Source organism: Marmota marmota, unplaced genomic scaffold (assembly GCF_001458135.2).
Source record: "Marmota marmota marmota unplaced genomic scaffold, marMar, whole genome shotgun sequence".
Lineage (NCBI taxonomy): Eukaryota > Metazoa > Chordata > Mammalia > Rodentia > Sciuridae > Marmota > Marmota marmota.
The window spans coordinates 10,085,163-10,100,381 of NW_025999944.1; the positions used below are offsets into that span (position 1 = coordinate 10,085,163).

A 15,219-nucleotide genomic window follows, 5' to 3' on the forward strand; every position below is an offset into this window, starting at 1 on the left:
GCACAGAGTTAAGCTGGGCTATGAGGTACATGCCCTTCCTACCTCCTCAGGGGACACCACCCCTCTGCCCTTGATTTGTACAAAGCTTCATCAGTTTATGATGATCTTAAAAGAGATTTTTCTCATCTACACACTCTTTCCCTTTAGGGTTTGAATTCTGACTTAAGACTCTTGAGATATGATCGATATGTGCACAATTTGTTAGCATCTCTTGTATTCTCTGCCCAGGGGGGTCTCCCCGAGTATCTGAGGAGGAACTTGGTTCCACGATAAAGGAAATGCAATTAAGAATGAGAATTATCAAAGACTAATCCCCACGTTTCTTGTCTCAATCATTTTTTCCCCTGGTAATTGCCTTGCTTGGTTAGAGCTGCTGCGGGAAGATAATTCACAAGGCGAATTAAGTTTCTGAATCGCTTCACCTTGTGATATTCCACCAAATCTGCCAGGGTGGCATGCTGCAGCTGGTCCACACCCAGGAAGCTGTAGGAGTCGGCAGAGGCATCTATCAGGAAGTGTTTGCAGCCCTCCTCCGACAGGTAGGACAAGGCATAGCCCTTCATCTTCTCGCTCACTCGGATCAGAAAAGTGCCGGGCAGGCCCGTGCTCAGGAGTTCGTTGGCTTTCTTTAGTGTGAGAATTCCTGTGGGAGGGAAGAGAAGCAGGTATTTCAGCCAAATCATTTCCCAAGCTTTCCCCTATTCAATGCAGCCGTGTGGATAAAGTTTAGTTGGATAAAAATCAGAGCCATTTTATGTGTGTTTGGGGCATCTTAGGAATACGGTATTTGGTAACTGGACAGGGATACATCGTAAGGTAAAGGGACAGTATAAATGAGAGCATTCTTTAGGAAAAGCACATTTAGGGACTTACTTATAGCAGCCTGTGAGGGTCTGGCAGGATACCTTGATGGTTGTACTAGCAGTGTCAGATCTGGAGGGGACTTAAAGATCTCTCCTCAGGCCACCACAGCCTGTTGATGAGGACTCAGAGGCCTGGGGAGTGATCAGACCTGAATAGACCTAAAACAGTGGTTCTCAACCACGGTGACATCTGGCAATGTCTGAGAGGACATTTTTGGTTGTGACAGGTGGGGGTTCTATAAGGCATCCAGTGGGTAGAGGCAGGGGTGCTTATAATGCACAGGATGGCCTCACACTAGAAAGAATTGTCCAGCCCAAAGTGTTAATAGTGCTGCGGTTGAGACCGCCTGGTCAAGGAGAGTCAGCAAGTTAGAGACACAACCAGAAGGCCCAGATCTGCAAGTGCTTCAAACTGTCACCACTCCCTGGCCCCACTCGCAGAGGAGGCGGAGCAGACCAACCCCAGCCTGATGCGCGGAGAAGGAGACCAACCACCCTACAGTGCCTCATCTACCAACGTGTGGCTGTCCTGCCAGCTTCTGTCCAGGCAGAATAGCCAGAACCAGGAAGACCATCACCAAGGTCCCTCCAGACCTGGTTACACCAGAGGTGAGACATTGATAACCTTCAGGGACTACAAGATTATAACTACAAGATTTTAGAGTAGAAACTGTAATACCTCAGACCCACACAGCTAAAGAGGAAGACACATGAACAACATGAAAAAACAAGGGAAGGAAATGCCCCAAACAAACCAAGATGCTACAATAAGAGAATCCATGGACAGCACAGTAGATGAAATGTCAGAGGAGTTCAGAACGTACATAGTTAAAATGATCTGTGAAGCATAGAGTAATATAAGAGAGCAATTACAGGCAATAATTGATCACTCCAACAAAGAGATAAGAGAGCATATACAGGTAGCAAATATTACTTCAAGAAAGAGATAGGGCTGGGCACAGTGGTGCATGCCTGTAATCTCAGTGGCTCAGGAGGCTGAGGCATGAGGTTCAAGAGTTCAAAGCCAGCCTCAGCAATGTGAGGTGCTAAGGAGCTCAGGGAGACCCTGTCTCTAAATAAAATACAAAAAAGGGCTGGGGATGTGACTCAGTGGTTGAATGCCCTGAGTTAAATCCCTAGTACCTTTAAACAAACAAACAAGCAACAACAAAAAACAGAAATCCTTGAAATGAAGGAAACAATAAATCAAAATAAATAGAAAAATTCAATAAAAAACATCACCAACAGATTAGATCACTTGGAAGTCAGAACCTACGGCAATGTAGACAAAATATGTAATCTTGAAAATAAAGATGACCACACAATGAAGATGGTAAGAAACCATGAGCAAAACATCCAAGAATTATGGGATAACATGAAAAGACCAAATCTAGGAATTATCAGGATAAAGGAAGGCACAGAGATATAAACCAAAGGAATGCACCACAGTCTCTTCAGTTGAAATGATATCCGAAAATTCTCTAAACATGAAGAATGAATTGGAAAAATCAAATACAATAGGTTTACAGGACATCAAATACACAAAAGTACAACAGATCCACTCCAAGTCACATTACAATGACAATGCCTAGCATACAGAATAAGGATAGAATTTTAAAAGCCTCAAGAGAAAAGTTTCAGATTACATATAAGGGCAAACCAATTCAGGTCTCAGCAGATTTCTCAACCCAGACCCTCAAAGCTAGTAGATCCTGGAACAACATATATCAAGCTCCAAAGAAAATGGGTGCCAACCAAGAATCTGAAGCAAAATTAAGCTTCAGATTTGATGACAAAATAAAATTCCTCCATGATAAACAAAAGTTAAAAGAATTTACAGCTGGGCTGGGGATGTGGCTCAAGCGGTAGCGCGCTCGCCTGACATGCGTGCAGCCCGGGTTCCATCCTCAGCACCATGCACATACAAAGATGTTGTGTCCTCCGAAAACTAAAAAAATAAAATAAAATATTTTAAAAAAAGAATTTACAGCAAGAAAGCCTGCACTGCAGAACATTCTCGGCAAAATATTCTATGAGGAGAAAACGAAAAACAACAATGAAAAATCAGCAAAGGAAGGAACTACACTAAAGGAAAAGCCAATCAAAGAAGAAACCAAGTCAAGTTAAAAACCAAAAATAAACCAAAATGGCCAGGAATACAAACCATGTTTCAATAATAACCCTGAATGTTAATGGCCTAAATGCATCAAAAGACAGACTGGCAGGTTGGATTAAAAAAAAAAAAAAAAAACCAACAATCTGCTGCCTTCAAGAGACTCAGGAAAAGACATCCACAGATGAAGGTGAAAGGATGGGAGAAAACATACCACTCACATGGATCCAGTAAACAAACAGGGGTTTCCATCCTCATATCAGATAAAGTGGACTTCAAACCGAAAATAGTCTGAAGGGATAAAGAAGGTCATTTCATACTGCTTAAGGTAATCATACATCAACAAGATATAACAATCATAAATATCTATGCCCTGAGCAATGGAGCATCCATGTATATCAAACTCACTCTTCTAAATTTCAAGAATCAAATAGACCACAACACAATAATACCAGGTGACTTTAACACACTTCTTTAGCTACCGGCCAGATCTTCCGAATAAAAACTAAACAAAGAAACCAAAGAACTCAATAATACAATCAATAATTTAGACTTAACAGACATATACAGAATATTTCATCCATCAACAAGTGAATACACTTTTTTCTCAGCAGCACATGAACCTTCTGTAAAATAGACCATATGTTATGCCACAAAGCAAGTCTTAGCAAATACAAAAAAATAAAAAATAAAAAGGAGATACTACCCTGTATTCTATCAGACATAATGGAATGAAATTAGAAATCAATGATAAAATAAAAAATAGAATCTACTCCAACTCCTGGAAACTAAATAAAATGCTATTGAATGACGCATGGATAACAAAAGACATCAGGGAGGAGATAAAAATATTTCTTCGAGCTAGCCAATCCCTAAAAAACAAATGCCAAATGTCTTCTTTGATATAAGGAGAGTAACTAAGAACAGAATAGGGACGAAGAGCAGGAGAAGAAGATCAACATTTAACAGGGATGAGAGGTGGGAGGGAAAGGGAGAGAGAAAGGAAATTGCATGGTAATAGAAGGAGACCCTCAGGGTTACACAGTGGAGGAGGTAGAGAGAGAGGAGGGGAGGGGAGGGGAGAGGTGGGGAGGGTGGAGGATGGGAAAGGCAGCGGAGCACAACAGACACTAGGATGGCAATTTGTAAATCAATGGATGTGTAACTGATGTGATTCTGCAATCTGTGTATGGAGTGAAGGTGGGAGTTCATAACCCACTTGAATCAAAGTGTCAAATATGATATGCCAAGAAATTTGTAACGTTTTGAACAACCCACAATAAAAAATTAAAAAAAAAATATTTCTTCGAGGTAAATGAGAACTCTGATACAACATATCAAAATCTCTGGGACACTATGAAGGCAGTGTTAAGAGGAAAGTTCATTGCACTGAGCTCATTCATTAAAAAAATAAAAAGTCAACAAATAAACGACCAACCTAACATTACGTCTCAAAAAGATTGTTGCGATTGGGGAACACCTTTACCATAAGATCTGCACATGTCCGGCTTCTAGAAATTCTTCCTAATAGAAAGTAGTTAACAAGTCTAGAAAGAATGAAATATGGTGGGCTGGGGTTGTGAATCAGTGGTAGAGCATTTGCCTTGCATGTGTGGGGCTCTGGGTTTGATCCTCAGCACCACATCACATAAATAAATAAAATAAAGGTATTATGTCCATCTACAACTAAAAATTAAAAAGAAAAAAAAAAGAATCAAGTATGGCACTGTGACCAAGCCTTTCAGCAGAAAGTCCCTTTCCTTGAGGTTAGCTGGGAGAGTGTTTTGTGTTCCAATGTTTGTTTAACCTGTGGGCAAGTCAAAGTTCAGCGCCCTTCAGGGAATGGAGAAACTTAACTGAAATTTGGTCAAGTTAACAGCTATTAACAAGATATGGAATCAACCTAAATGTCAATCAATGGGTGAATGGACAGAAAAACTGAAATATAATGGAATATTATTCAAAACATTATTCATGATAAGAATGGTATCTATCATTTACAGCAAAATGAATGGAACTGGAGGAATATGTTAAATGTTAAATAAAGTAAGTCCAGCATCCAAACGCAAATACCACACATTTTTTCTCATGTGTGGATGCTAAAAATTGTTGACTTAAGTGAAGAATCATTTACCAGAGGGTATAGGGAAGGGGGATGGGGGAGGTGGGATAACAGGTACAAAAACACAGATAGAAGAAACAAGTTCTAGTGTTCTAAAGCACAGCGGAGTGACTATAATTCACAACCACTTATGATATATTTTTTAAGTAATTAGAAGAGAATAATTCAAAGATTCCAAACACAAAGTAAGGATAAGAAGACAGAAAAATTAATTATCTCATTTGATCAGTACATATTGTATACGTGTCATGCTGTTCCTCATAAATATTTACACATTAAGCAAAACTTTTAGCCTGATTGGATCATCATGCCTTGCATGTGTATATTGAATTATTACAACATGCCATATAAATATATACAATTAAAATAATAATAAATAATGAAAATGGGAAAAAACTGTCACCACTCCTAAATGTACATATCCATTGACATTTAACGGAAGAGGGCTTGCTAATATATATATATATATATATATATACACACACACNCATCCAAGAATTATGGGATAACATGAAAAGACCAAATCTAGGAATTATCAGGATAAAGGAAGGCACAGAGATATATATCCAAAGGAATAACCTATTCTATATACATTTATATGTGTATATATGTATATATCTATGTTCGTGTGTGTGTATGGATATATGTGTGTATGCACATATATGAGGTTTTATAGAGAAAAACAGTTTAAATGCCTAATGAATTCCTCTCTTTTCCCATCTTTTCCCCAGCTAGTCCAAACTCATGAGGTTTGATTCTTATCCCAAAGTTCTCATTCCTACTGTAATTCTTCGGTGAGCAGATAATGTCGTATCTGTTCAGAACACACAGGAGCAGCGCCAACGCATCCGCTTGCTGAGCTCCTCGGCTTTGACTCTGGAGGGAGGAGCAGTGTTCCCCGGTGTCCTTTTCCAATTCAGAGACAGAAGCTTTTGACTTCTCCTGCTCCACAGTCAGCTCCCTGTGGATTCTCAGTCCCTTATTATTAGGAAACCAAATAAAACCTCTCCTCCTCGTGGGAAAGCAATGGGTGATCTGATTAGTAGTGGACTTAATTAAGAAGTGAACCCTAATCGTCCAGAGAACGAGGTCAAGTAAAACCACTTTGCTCTCCTTTCTGTACACTGACCTTTAACGAGAGGTGCAGGAGTTCCCTGTTGCCCCCAAGCAAGACCACCCACCAGCCCTTCTCTCACCCGCTCTTCTCCCATGCACCATCCCAGAGGACACAGATCAAGGTCCCCAAGGCAAAGCCAGCATGAAAGCTCAGGACAAGAACTGGGGATGGAGAAAGGCCTAAAAGGAAAGAGCCCTGAAAAGGAGGTCCTTGGCCTCTCTTCTAGAGGCTGAGCTCTGTGGCACTGACTCCCAGCAGGACCACCACTGCACAAGACCCATCCATCCCATATCTTTTCCTGATGAGACATGGTCCACTGGGAACTGTCAGCCCCGCTGACACCAAGTGAGCCTCCTGGTTCAGAAGCTCACCATCTCAGGGGCTCCAATGACAGCTGAGTCCCCACGTGCATAGCTGCTGCTCTTGTGGGTCCTTTCCACCTCCCTAAACAGCTGGTTCCACTGATAAGTTACAAATGACAACCATAAGTTAAAGTTAGGTGACAGGTGACCAGCCTGTACAGGGACTGCATGTGACACAGGTTTGAAGACACCATATTAGATTGAGAGAGCAGGGATATTTTTCACTGACATTAAAACAAAACAAAACAAAACAAAAAAAACTCCCTTCAGAATGGAGGACCTGATAAACCATGATGAGAGGGCAAACAAGCCCCTGGAAATCATCTCTCTCTCTCCTCCCGGATGTTCTGACAAGCTAACTCTGAAGACCCAAGCTCCTTTGGCAGATGGAGCAGATGTCGTAATTTATAACATCTGGATGTCATCCAGATGGATTTGGACTCCTAAAATGAAAGCAATTTTGGAAAATGATAACCACGCCTGGGCTAAGGTCAAATTCCTCCTAAAATCAGGCCACACAGTAACTGTAAATCAAACTGCCCGTAAGCCCCCTAATCTCAGTAATTATCACCTGTTACACAGTATGTTGGCACTATCTAATCTCCCGAGATTCCAGAACACAATAAAATAATCTTGCAGCAAATCCCAGGTCAGAAAGGAGCTTCCTGGTACACCACAGGAGAGAGGGCCAGCTCAAAGGTGAGTGGCCCCAGGGACCAGGCTTTGAATGATGCAAGCAGGGCTTCTTTCAGTTCCTCTTGCTTTATGAGAGGGTTTCTACTCCTACGGAGCACCTTCTGTTGGCACATCTGAAGACACAGGTTGATGGACAATTTATCATAAATTGTGGGTGCATTTAGGGTATTGCAGTGGCTGACTCGAATGCCTGAGCAGGTAGGGAGTTATAAAGTGCAATGCCGACTCCAGTGTCAGGTCTTAATTGCTGTGGGTGCAGGCGAGCTCCCTGCAGTTACTATTTATGCTCGCTCATTTGCCCCCTGGATGACTGTGAATTCTGAAGCAGTGGAATTCATCCTACAAGCTCACGGCCAAGGCACTCCCACAGCCTCCCTCTACCAGCTCTTTACACGTCACAGGAACCAAACCCACCCAAGGTCATCGGGGGATTTCCGTGCTAGAGGAAAGGGGTAAATGAGAAATTTCTTTTATTTCGTCAATGTGATGAATCAGATTTTCACCCAGGAAAAGACTGTCTAATTTAGAGCTGAATCCAGGCAGAGAGTGGTGGGGCTATGGCGCAAAGTCTCAGGGACAGCACCTGACCTTGAAGAGCCTAGGGCAGAGCTGGAGGCCCAGCTCCTGGAGGTCTGAACCCCAGAACAGAGGTTTATAACAGCTAGAGTTGAGGGTGAGCAGAGAGAAATGTCCCATTCCCTCCCCTCTGCATAACACCAGGGCTCACCCTAGAACAGTACCATTCAACAGCAACGCCTGCGATGGTGGAATGTCATCTGTACTGGTCACATGGTAACCCCCAGCCACATGTAGCTACTGAGCACCTGAAATGGGGCTAGTGGGACTTACGGACTCAACTGTAATCTTATTTGTTTTTAATTAATGTTGATAGGAAAAAACCAAGTGGTCAGAGGCTACTGCACTAAACTGGGCAGCTCTAGACCTCTCTGGAGTGATGGTTTTGCCCAGGAAAGGCCTAGGAGAACTAATTTTCACACTATGACCCCAAGAGACTTGAAGTAACTCAGAAACCCCAGCAGGAAATCCAAGGGACAGTAATGCTACCCAGGAAGAGGGCACATCAGTGGGGTGCCCTTCTCCACAGCTCCTCCCGGGAAACTGCTGGTTCTCCAAGATTCAACCCGACAGCATGAAGTATCTGAGTAAGACTCAGTTTCCCCTGGGCATGCCATGTACCTGGCTCCTGCCTCCACCTGTGCACTCACCTGGATGATGCCAGCTCTGTCCTTGGATTCCCTGTACATTCTGCCATGACTCTCTCCTTGCTCTGCTCCCCTGGGAATCCCAGAAGGTGATTACCACCTTTATTTTCTTTAGCACCCTTTGCATCTACCACTTGGAAGATACACCCCCAAAAAGTTCTAACGGATGCTTTTCTTACAATTGAATCAAAAGCTTCCTTCTCTAGGACACTTCTGTGCAGCCACAGTCTCTAGTCTGAGAACTGCTAACACGGGAACAAGGGACACGTGTCACTTTTCTCTGAAGTACCACCAGGTGTACGTCTGTAACATGTACTTCCTGCACCTGGAAAATGTGTATTTAAAGATCAAATGAAAGATCACAAATAATAACTCAAAATATGTATTGCCTCATTTAATCCTTACCGCAATCCCACAACAAGATGCTGTTGTTATCCTCAAAAAACCTGCCAGCCCGTGTCATGGAGAGCTGTGTTGCTTCTTAGTGTCACTCACCATTGGCATCATCCTCACTTTGTAGATGAGCAAACTAATGCACAAAGGGTAGGTGCCCAAGGTTACAGGGTGAGTTAGCAATGGCTCTGGGTCCTTCTCTCCCACTCTAGTGGTTTCTAAGCCACTGGGCTCATGCCATTTCCTGGGAACGGGCAAAATGTGGGTACACAGGTGTTCATTTTTCCCTTGGCGACTTAAAGAGGGTGTGCATTTTTCAGTGATATTTCTGTGTGTTCTGGATGGGCGTGGCATGATGCCCCAGGGCCCTCTCCTGCTCTCCTGAGCTCGGGGTTCATTTTTTGAGGACCCAGAGACTTCAGGCTGTGGCACCTCATGGCTCCTGCTGAGCTGCCAGTGCCTGAGGACTGCCCCTCCCCACTTTGCCCTGGCATCTCCCCTTCTTTTCGTGCTGTGTCTTGCATCCCCTGCCTCTTGAGCCACCCCCAGAATATGGCAAGAGAAGGGGCAAAAGACCACATTCATAAAGGGACATGGCTCTGCAGCTCAGGGATCTCAAAGTCCTACACTGCCTCCTGCCTGCAGAAGGGAGTGAATAAAGGAAGAAAAGGCTTCTAGAAGACCAAGCTTCCAAGTGGCAGCCTGTGGGACCCCGAGTGCACAGAGTATCCAGTGGAAGTCTTGTACTGGGGGGATGGGGGGGAGGCAGCGCTGCCTTCACCAATGGCGCCTTCTACTCAATGCTTTCTTCAACTCCTTCTGCATTAAGGGGAGTATTTTGGGAGAGGCTCTGGGACATGCCTGAGGCCCTATCTAGAAGATGAATCACGATGGCAAGTTCTCACCGTGGAGGTCTCAGGCCTTGGTCACCTCAAAAGGTTGACTTAACCCTTCAGAGATGAGAACTCCTCGCATGGTTTGTTCTCCCTTCACCACCTCATGGCTGACACTCCTGGGAACTACTCTGCACCACACTCAGTTCAGAGTGATTTGTTTCCATTGACTCATCCATCTTCAGTCATGATCTGCACCATGCAAAGCAGAGACAAGTACAGAAGCCATGTGACTTGTCCCTGACCACACAGCCAGCTAGCTGCCTGGGGACTCCAACCACTACTGACTCCCTTTGCCGCCTCCCTTCCCAGGGAGTAAAGGAAGAGTGCCCAACCCCGTCCAGCTGTGGAGAAGGCATCAAGAAAGCACCGCTGACCAAGACGGTCTGACGGCAAAAACGTGACTTTTAAGAAAACTTACTCTAAATAGTAGAACCCCCCCTTTCCTTACAAAATTCTAAGGAGCACCCCAAAGCAGAGAGGCTCTCCTTGGCCTCTAATGTACCCACTCCACAAGCCTCTACCAGTCTCAACACTCATAGTAAATCAGTAACAGTTTTTGTGAGAAGTCTGCTGTACTGAGTCATTTATCCAACAAGTCTGAGTCTTCCAGAAAAAAAAAAGCAACGTGTGTGGTATTTTCTGCAGAAAAGTTCGCTCTTTGCTCTTCTGGGAATAAATGTGCGTCGCTTTAGCCTCTTTCTGTTTCATCTTCCCCAGTTACTTCAGCAATCTGAACAAATACGTGGCAGTCTCAGAGGAGACCTGGAGAGAAAGATTCAGACGAGTGCTTTGGAGCCATTAATATAAGGGAGCCTTCAAGCTAAAAGGAGCTCTGCTGGGTCCCTCGCAAGTGACTGCCAGTGAATGGGCTTCCAGTTGCCCTTCCTGGCCACCCACAGGTGGTGGAATATTCTTGCTGCTGACCACAGCCTATGTGCTCCCTGGAATGTGTGCATCCTGTATGTAAATGAGGCCGGACGTACACCATCATCTGCAGCTTGGGAACAAGGCTTTGAGAAGACACATAAATCAGTAATCTGTGCTTGATGAACACAGCAGCTGCCTGAAAACCCCTTCGTGAGAGGTGGGCAGAATTTTGATGGCCCCGTGATTAAAAATCTCTATTCCACAGCAAGACAGTCGACAGAAAGATCACTGAGGGGCATTGATTGACAGTTTCGCTAAGGTTTCAGCGTGAAAGACGCCGTGGTAAGCATCTCCGGGCCTCTCTGAATGTGACCTATTCAGTTATGGATGCTCAGGCCGGGGTGGACCTGGTGCCCACGCAGAAGGACAAACTGCCAGGCAGGGAGGAGGGAAAGAACACAGGCAGCCACCTTGGCAGTGGTCTCTAGGAACAGAGGTTCCAGGGGACAGCTGCGTCCACTGAGATGGAGAGGATTTACCTCCCAAGGAGAACGAGACAGCAGGATGTGTCAGAAATGAAAGCAATTAAAAGAGCTGCAGTGTGAGCTCTGTTGGTATCCCACTGAAGCGAAAGGGATTTGCTTTTTAAGTCGCCTAAAATATATACTATGAAGACTAAAGCGTTTAGAAGGCAGGCTCAATTACAGGCCGTGACAGCAAAAGACATCCATTAAGAGGCAAATAAAGATGGAGCCACTTCATCAACAGTCTAGCTGAAACCGTATTTGAATAAAGAAAGTGTTAATTATACTTTGGTGGAATAATGATCAGCCACGATGCACAGAGCAAATATGTGACTTCTCAACAGAAACAACTGGAAATGTGCTAACCAGAAATCTGTTATACATTTATTTCTGTCTTTCTACCCACCTTCCCTCTCCCCTTCCCTGCCAATTTCTAAGCTCCTACACATGGCTGTCCGATAGGAGGAGTGGGGAAGCGTTGATAATGAGTGAAGACGTTAACCTGTGGGTTTCTGTGCAGACCTTCAAACTTCAATTTTACTTATTTATTGACCATTTCTTTAGGAGATTTCAAAGCATGTTAGTAGGTGTGATTAATTATATTCCTACATACCTTGAAGACTCCCAATCAGGAACTGGATTAGGGTAGGACAACTGTCAGTCAGCAGAACACTACTGTTGGCCAAGGGAATTTCTGTCATTTATCAATTCCTTCAGGACCTCATAGACTACTAGGTCCGTCTTACAGACTAACTGATAATATGGTCACCAGATGCAAAAATGAAATTAATAAAAACAAGGATTGTACATAAGGGTCATGACAGTCCTGAACTGAAAACTGGTGTTCAGGACAACAGGAGGAGAAGAGAGAAAGACAGAAGATAGCAGTCCTTCCTAAGGAAATGAAACCAAATGGACTTTACAATGTCCAGAAGAGTACAGATCCAGAAAGCAAAAGACATTGCTTCGGCGACTCCAGGTCTCACGGGTGCCTCCCTGCACCCCGAGCTCCGTGGTTATCTACAGATCCTGCTAACTTCCCAAACAGCTCCTAAAAAATACTTGTGAACATAGCATAGGTGACGGTTTTTACAGTAATTAAGATCTGTTTTATTGAAGTGCCACTTATTCCTTGTATATGACACTGCTACTTAAAATTATATTCTGTGTAGCCAGACACAGTGACACACGCCCTTAATCTGAGCAACTCAGGAGGCTGATGCAGGAGGATCACAAGTTCAAGGCCAGCCTCAACAAGTTAGCTGAGACCTGTCTCACAAATAAAATAAAAAGGGCAAGAGATGTAGCTCAGTGGTAGAGCATCCGTGGGTTCAATCCCCAGTACCACAAAACACAATGACGTTCTACAGCAGGGTTAGGATTGTGGTGAAGGGCTAGACAAGGACAGGAAGGTGTCCTTCTAAGTTGCTCAGTTCTGAGAAGTCATCACAGAATCACTACATGCCTGGCTCTGTTCAGAGCACTTCATTCCTTTTAGCTGTTTTGCTTGGTAAAAACAACCCATGACATATACTCTCGTTCCCCTCCTATACAGAGAAGAAAACAACTCAAGTCTCAATGGTCTAGTTATGAAACTTTAAAATTCATCCCCACCCCCATTCATTTTTCTCTTTCTTCCCTTTTGGGAGCTAGACACAAAAGACTGGTCCATTAAAAAACAACTGCAAATACTGTAAAAATCAAAAAGCAACCACACAAGCCCAAAGAAAGGCACAGGTTCAGAAAAGCCCCAAGAAGACCACAAGTTTGCACCTCAAGATGAAGGTTGCCATAGAGGCAGACTATAAATGAACTTGGAAAAAAAACAAACACCACAACTGAACTTTACACTTAAAAATGGTTAAGATGGAAAATTTCACATAATGTGCACTTTAACACAATAATAAATGAATGAATGAATGAATATCTCCAAACCTCATATCATATGCAAAAAATAAATTACAAATGGTTGTGCATGACAACAAGCAAAATCCATAAAGAAAAAAGAACTAATCTCTATCTCATCGAAATGAAAAACTTCTGTGCTTCAAAATGTGCCAGAAAGTTACTCAGTCACAGACTAACCACAGACCAGAAGAAGCTATGTGCAACCCCTGTAATTGACAAAGGATTTGCATCCGGGATATATAAAATCTTATGAATCAGTGTAAAAAAATCAACTCACTGGGAAAATGGCTGAAAGATCAGTAGATGTAATTATGCAGATGTAATTATGATGTAATTATGGTAGATACTCAGCCGGCCAGCAATCATGTAGTAAGCCTTACAGATCAATGAGATTTCAAATAGGAGGAAACCCACTGTGTACCCATGAGATGAATGGAAAATCAAGTCTGGCGTTACCCGGCACTGGAAAGGAAATAGGAAAGCAGCAGTCCTCAAGTACGGCTGCAGGAGCACATGTTTGGGCAGAATCACTCTGGGAGGCACTTGTATTTAGTTTAGGTGACGCATCCCTTTTCTGAAACGCTTAGGACCAGAATTATTTCAGATTTTGTAATTTTTTGGATTTTGTAATATTAGCATAGACTTCCCCAGATTTCTGAAAATCTGAAATGTTCCAAAATCTGAAACTTTTTGAGCAACACATCAGCTCAAGTTTCAGAGCATTTCAGATATGAGACCAGAGGAGAGTGTACTACCTCATTTCTGTAACAGCAGAAAAAAAAAAAAAAACTATACCAAATGTAGAAAAAGACATAAAGGAGCAATGATACATGTGTGCACACTATATATAATAAAACACCCCACAATGGGAGCAGTCTACATTTATAAAGACAAATCTAGAGAACACGATGTTGATAGAAAATATGTGCAACATGATACCATTTTAAATGTTCAACACAATACTGCATATCTCATAGAAACAAAGATGTTTGTAGTATAAAATATGAATGGAAAGTACCTCTTTAGGAGAGAGGTTTACCTTTGCAGAAGGAGAGAACAGAAGGAAATGGAATTAAAAATGGAGTAGAAGAGAGCCCTAAGTTCTCTCTGTAAGATTTATTTATTTTTAAACAGACATGAAGTACATGTGACTGTTGATGTTCATTTCATCTGGAGAGCAGATCTAACATTTGTTATATCATTGGTGTTCTTTATGTGTTTTTTTTCTGTACTATGTTTAAAGGATTTCATAAAAAACATCAGTTTTTAAATGAGGAAAGAAAGAAGAAAACTAAATTTGTACAGTCTTTTTTCATGCCTGTGGTTTGGAGAATTCTTTGCCTGATTCCACTCTGAGAATCTAAATCAGGCCTGATTCTTAATATCAATGTGGTCTACTTCTCACAGGCCAAGAAAATCTTCCAAGAAGGCTGCCGTAGTGATTAATGTTAGGGGTTGTTTTAGTCAGTTTTGCATTGCTGTGACAGAGAGACCCGACAAGAACAACTTAAAGGAGGAAAAGTTTATTTTAGCGCACGGTTTCAGAAGTTTCAGCCCATGGTGGCCAACTCCATAGCTCTGCGCCTGAGGTGAGGCAGAGGGTCACAGTGGAGGGGTGTGGCAGAGGAAAGCAGCTCAGGACACAGCAACCAGGGAGCAGAGAGAGAGAGAGCTCTGCTCACCAAGGACAAATAGAAACCCCAAAGTCATGTCCCCAGTGACCCACTTCCTTCCGCCACACCCTACCTGCCTACAGTTAGCACCCAGTTAATCCATCAGTGGATTAATCCAATGGTTACCTTACGACTCTCACAATCTAATGGTTCTTGCATTGTCTGACACATGAGCTTTTAGGGGACACCTCATCTTTAAACCATAACATGAGTCAACATGTCTGGCCCACGGTGCCCAGATATTTAGTCAAAAATTACTATGGCTATTTCTGTGAAGATGGGTCTTTCCCCTGCTTTGGATGAGATTCATAATTAAATGGGTGGACTCTGTGAAGCAGGTTGGCTACTCTGCACCATGCGGGAAGGAAATTTCCAAAACTAAAATGAATTACATTTGAAAATATTTTTAAAATGAGAAAAATACAAATTGTAAAATCCCTTCCTCAGGCATCTGCCACATGG

The 15,219-nt window shown here is 42.9% G+C and overlaps 1 protein-coding gene across 4 annotated transcripts in view; it reads right to left on the reverse strand.

The window, feature by feature from the left end:
• The window catches only part of Sh2d4a (SH2 domain containing 4A), a 64,617-nt gene that overhangs the window by 2,816 nt on the left and 46,582 nt on the right, over window positions 1-15,219 (reverse strand). For all 4 annotated transcript variants that reach the window (XM_015499541.2, XM_015499538.2, XM_048801651.1 and 1 more), the window contains one exon: window positions 423-643. In XM_015499541.2, coding sequence (XP_015355027.1) covers window positions 423-643 — 221 coding nt within the window. The remainder of the gene's footprint in view (window positions 1-422; window positions 644-15,219) is intronic.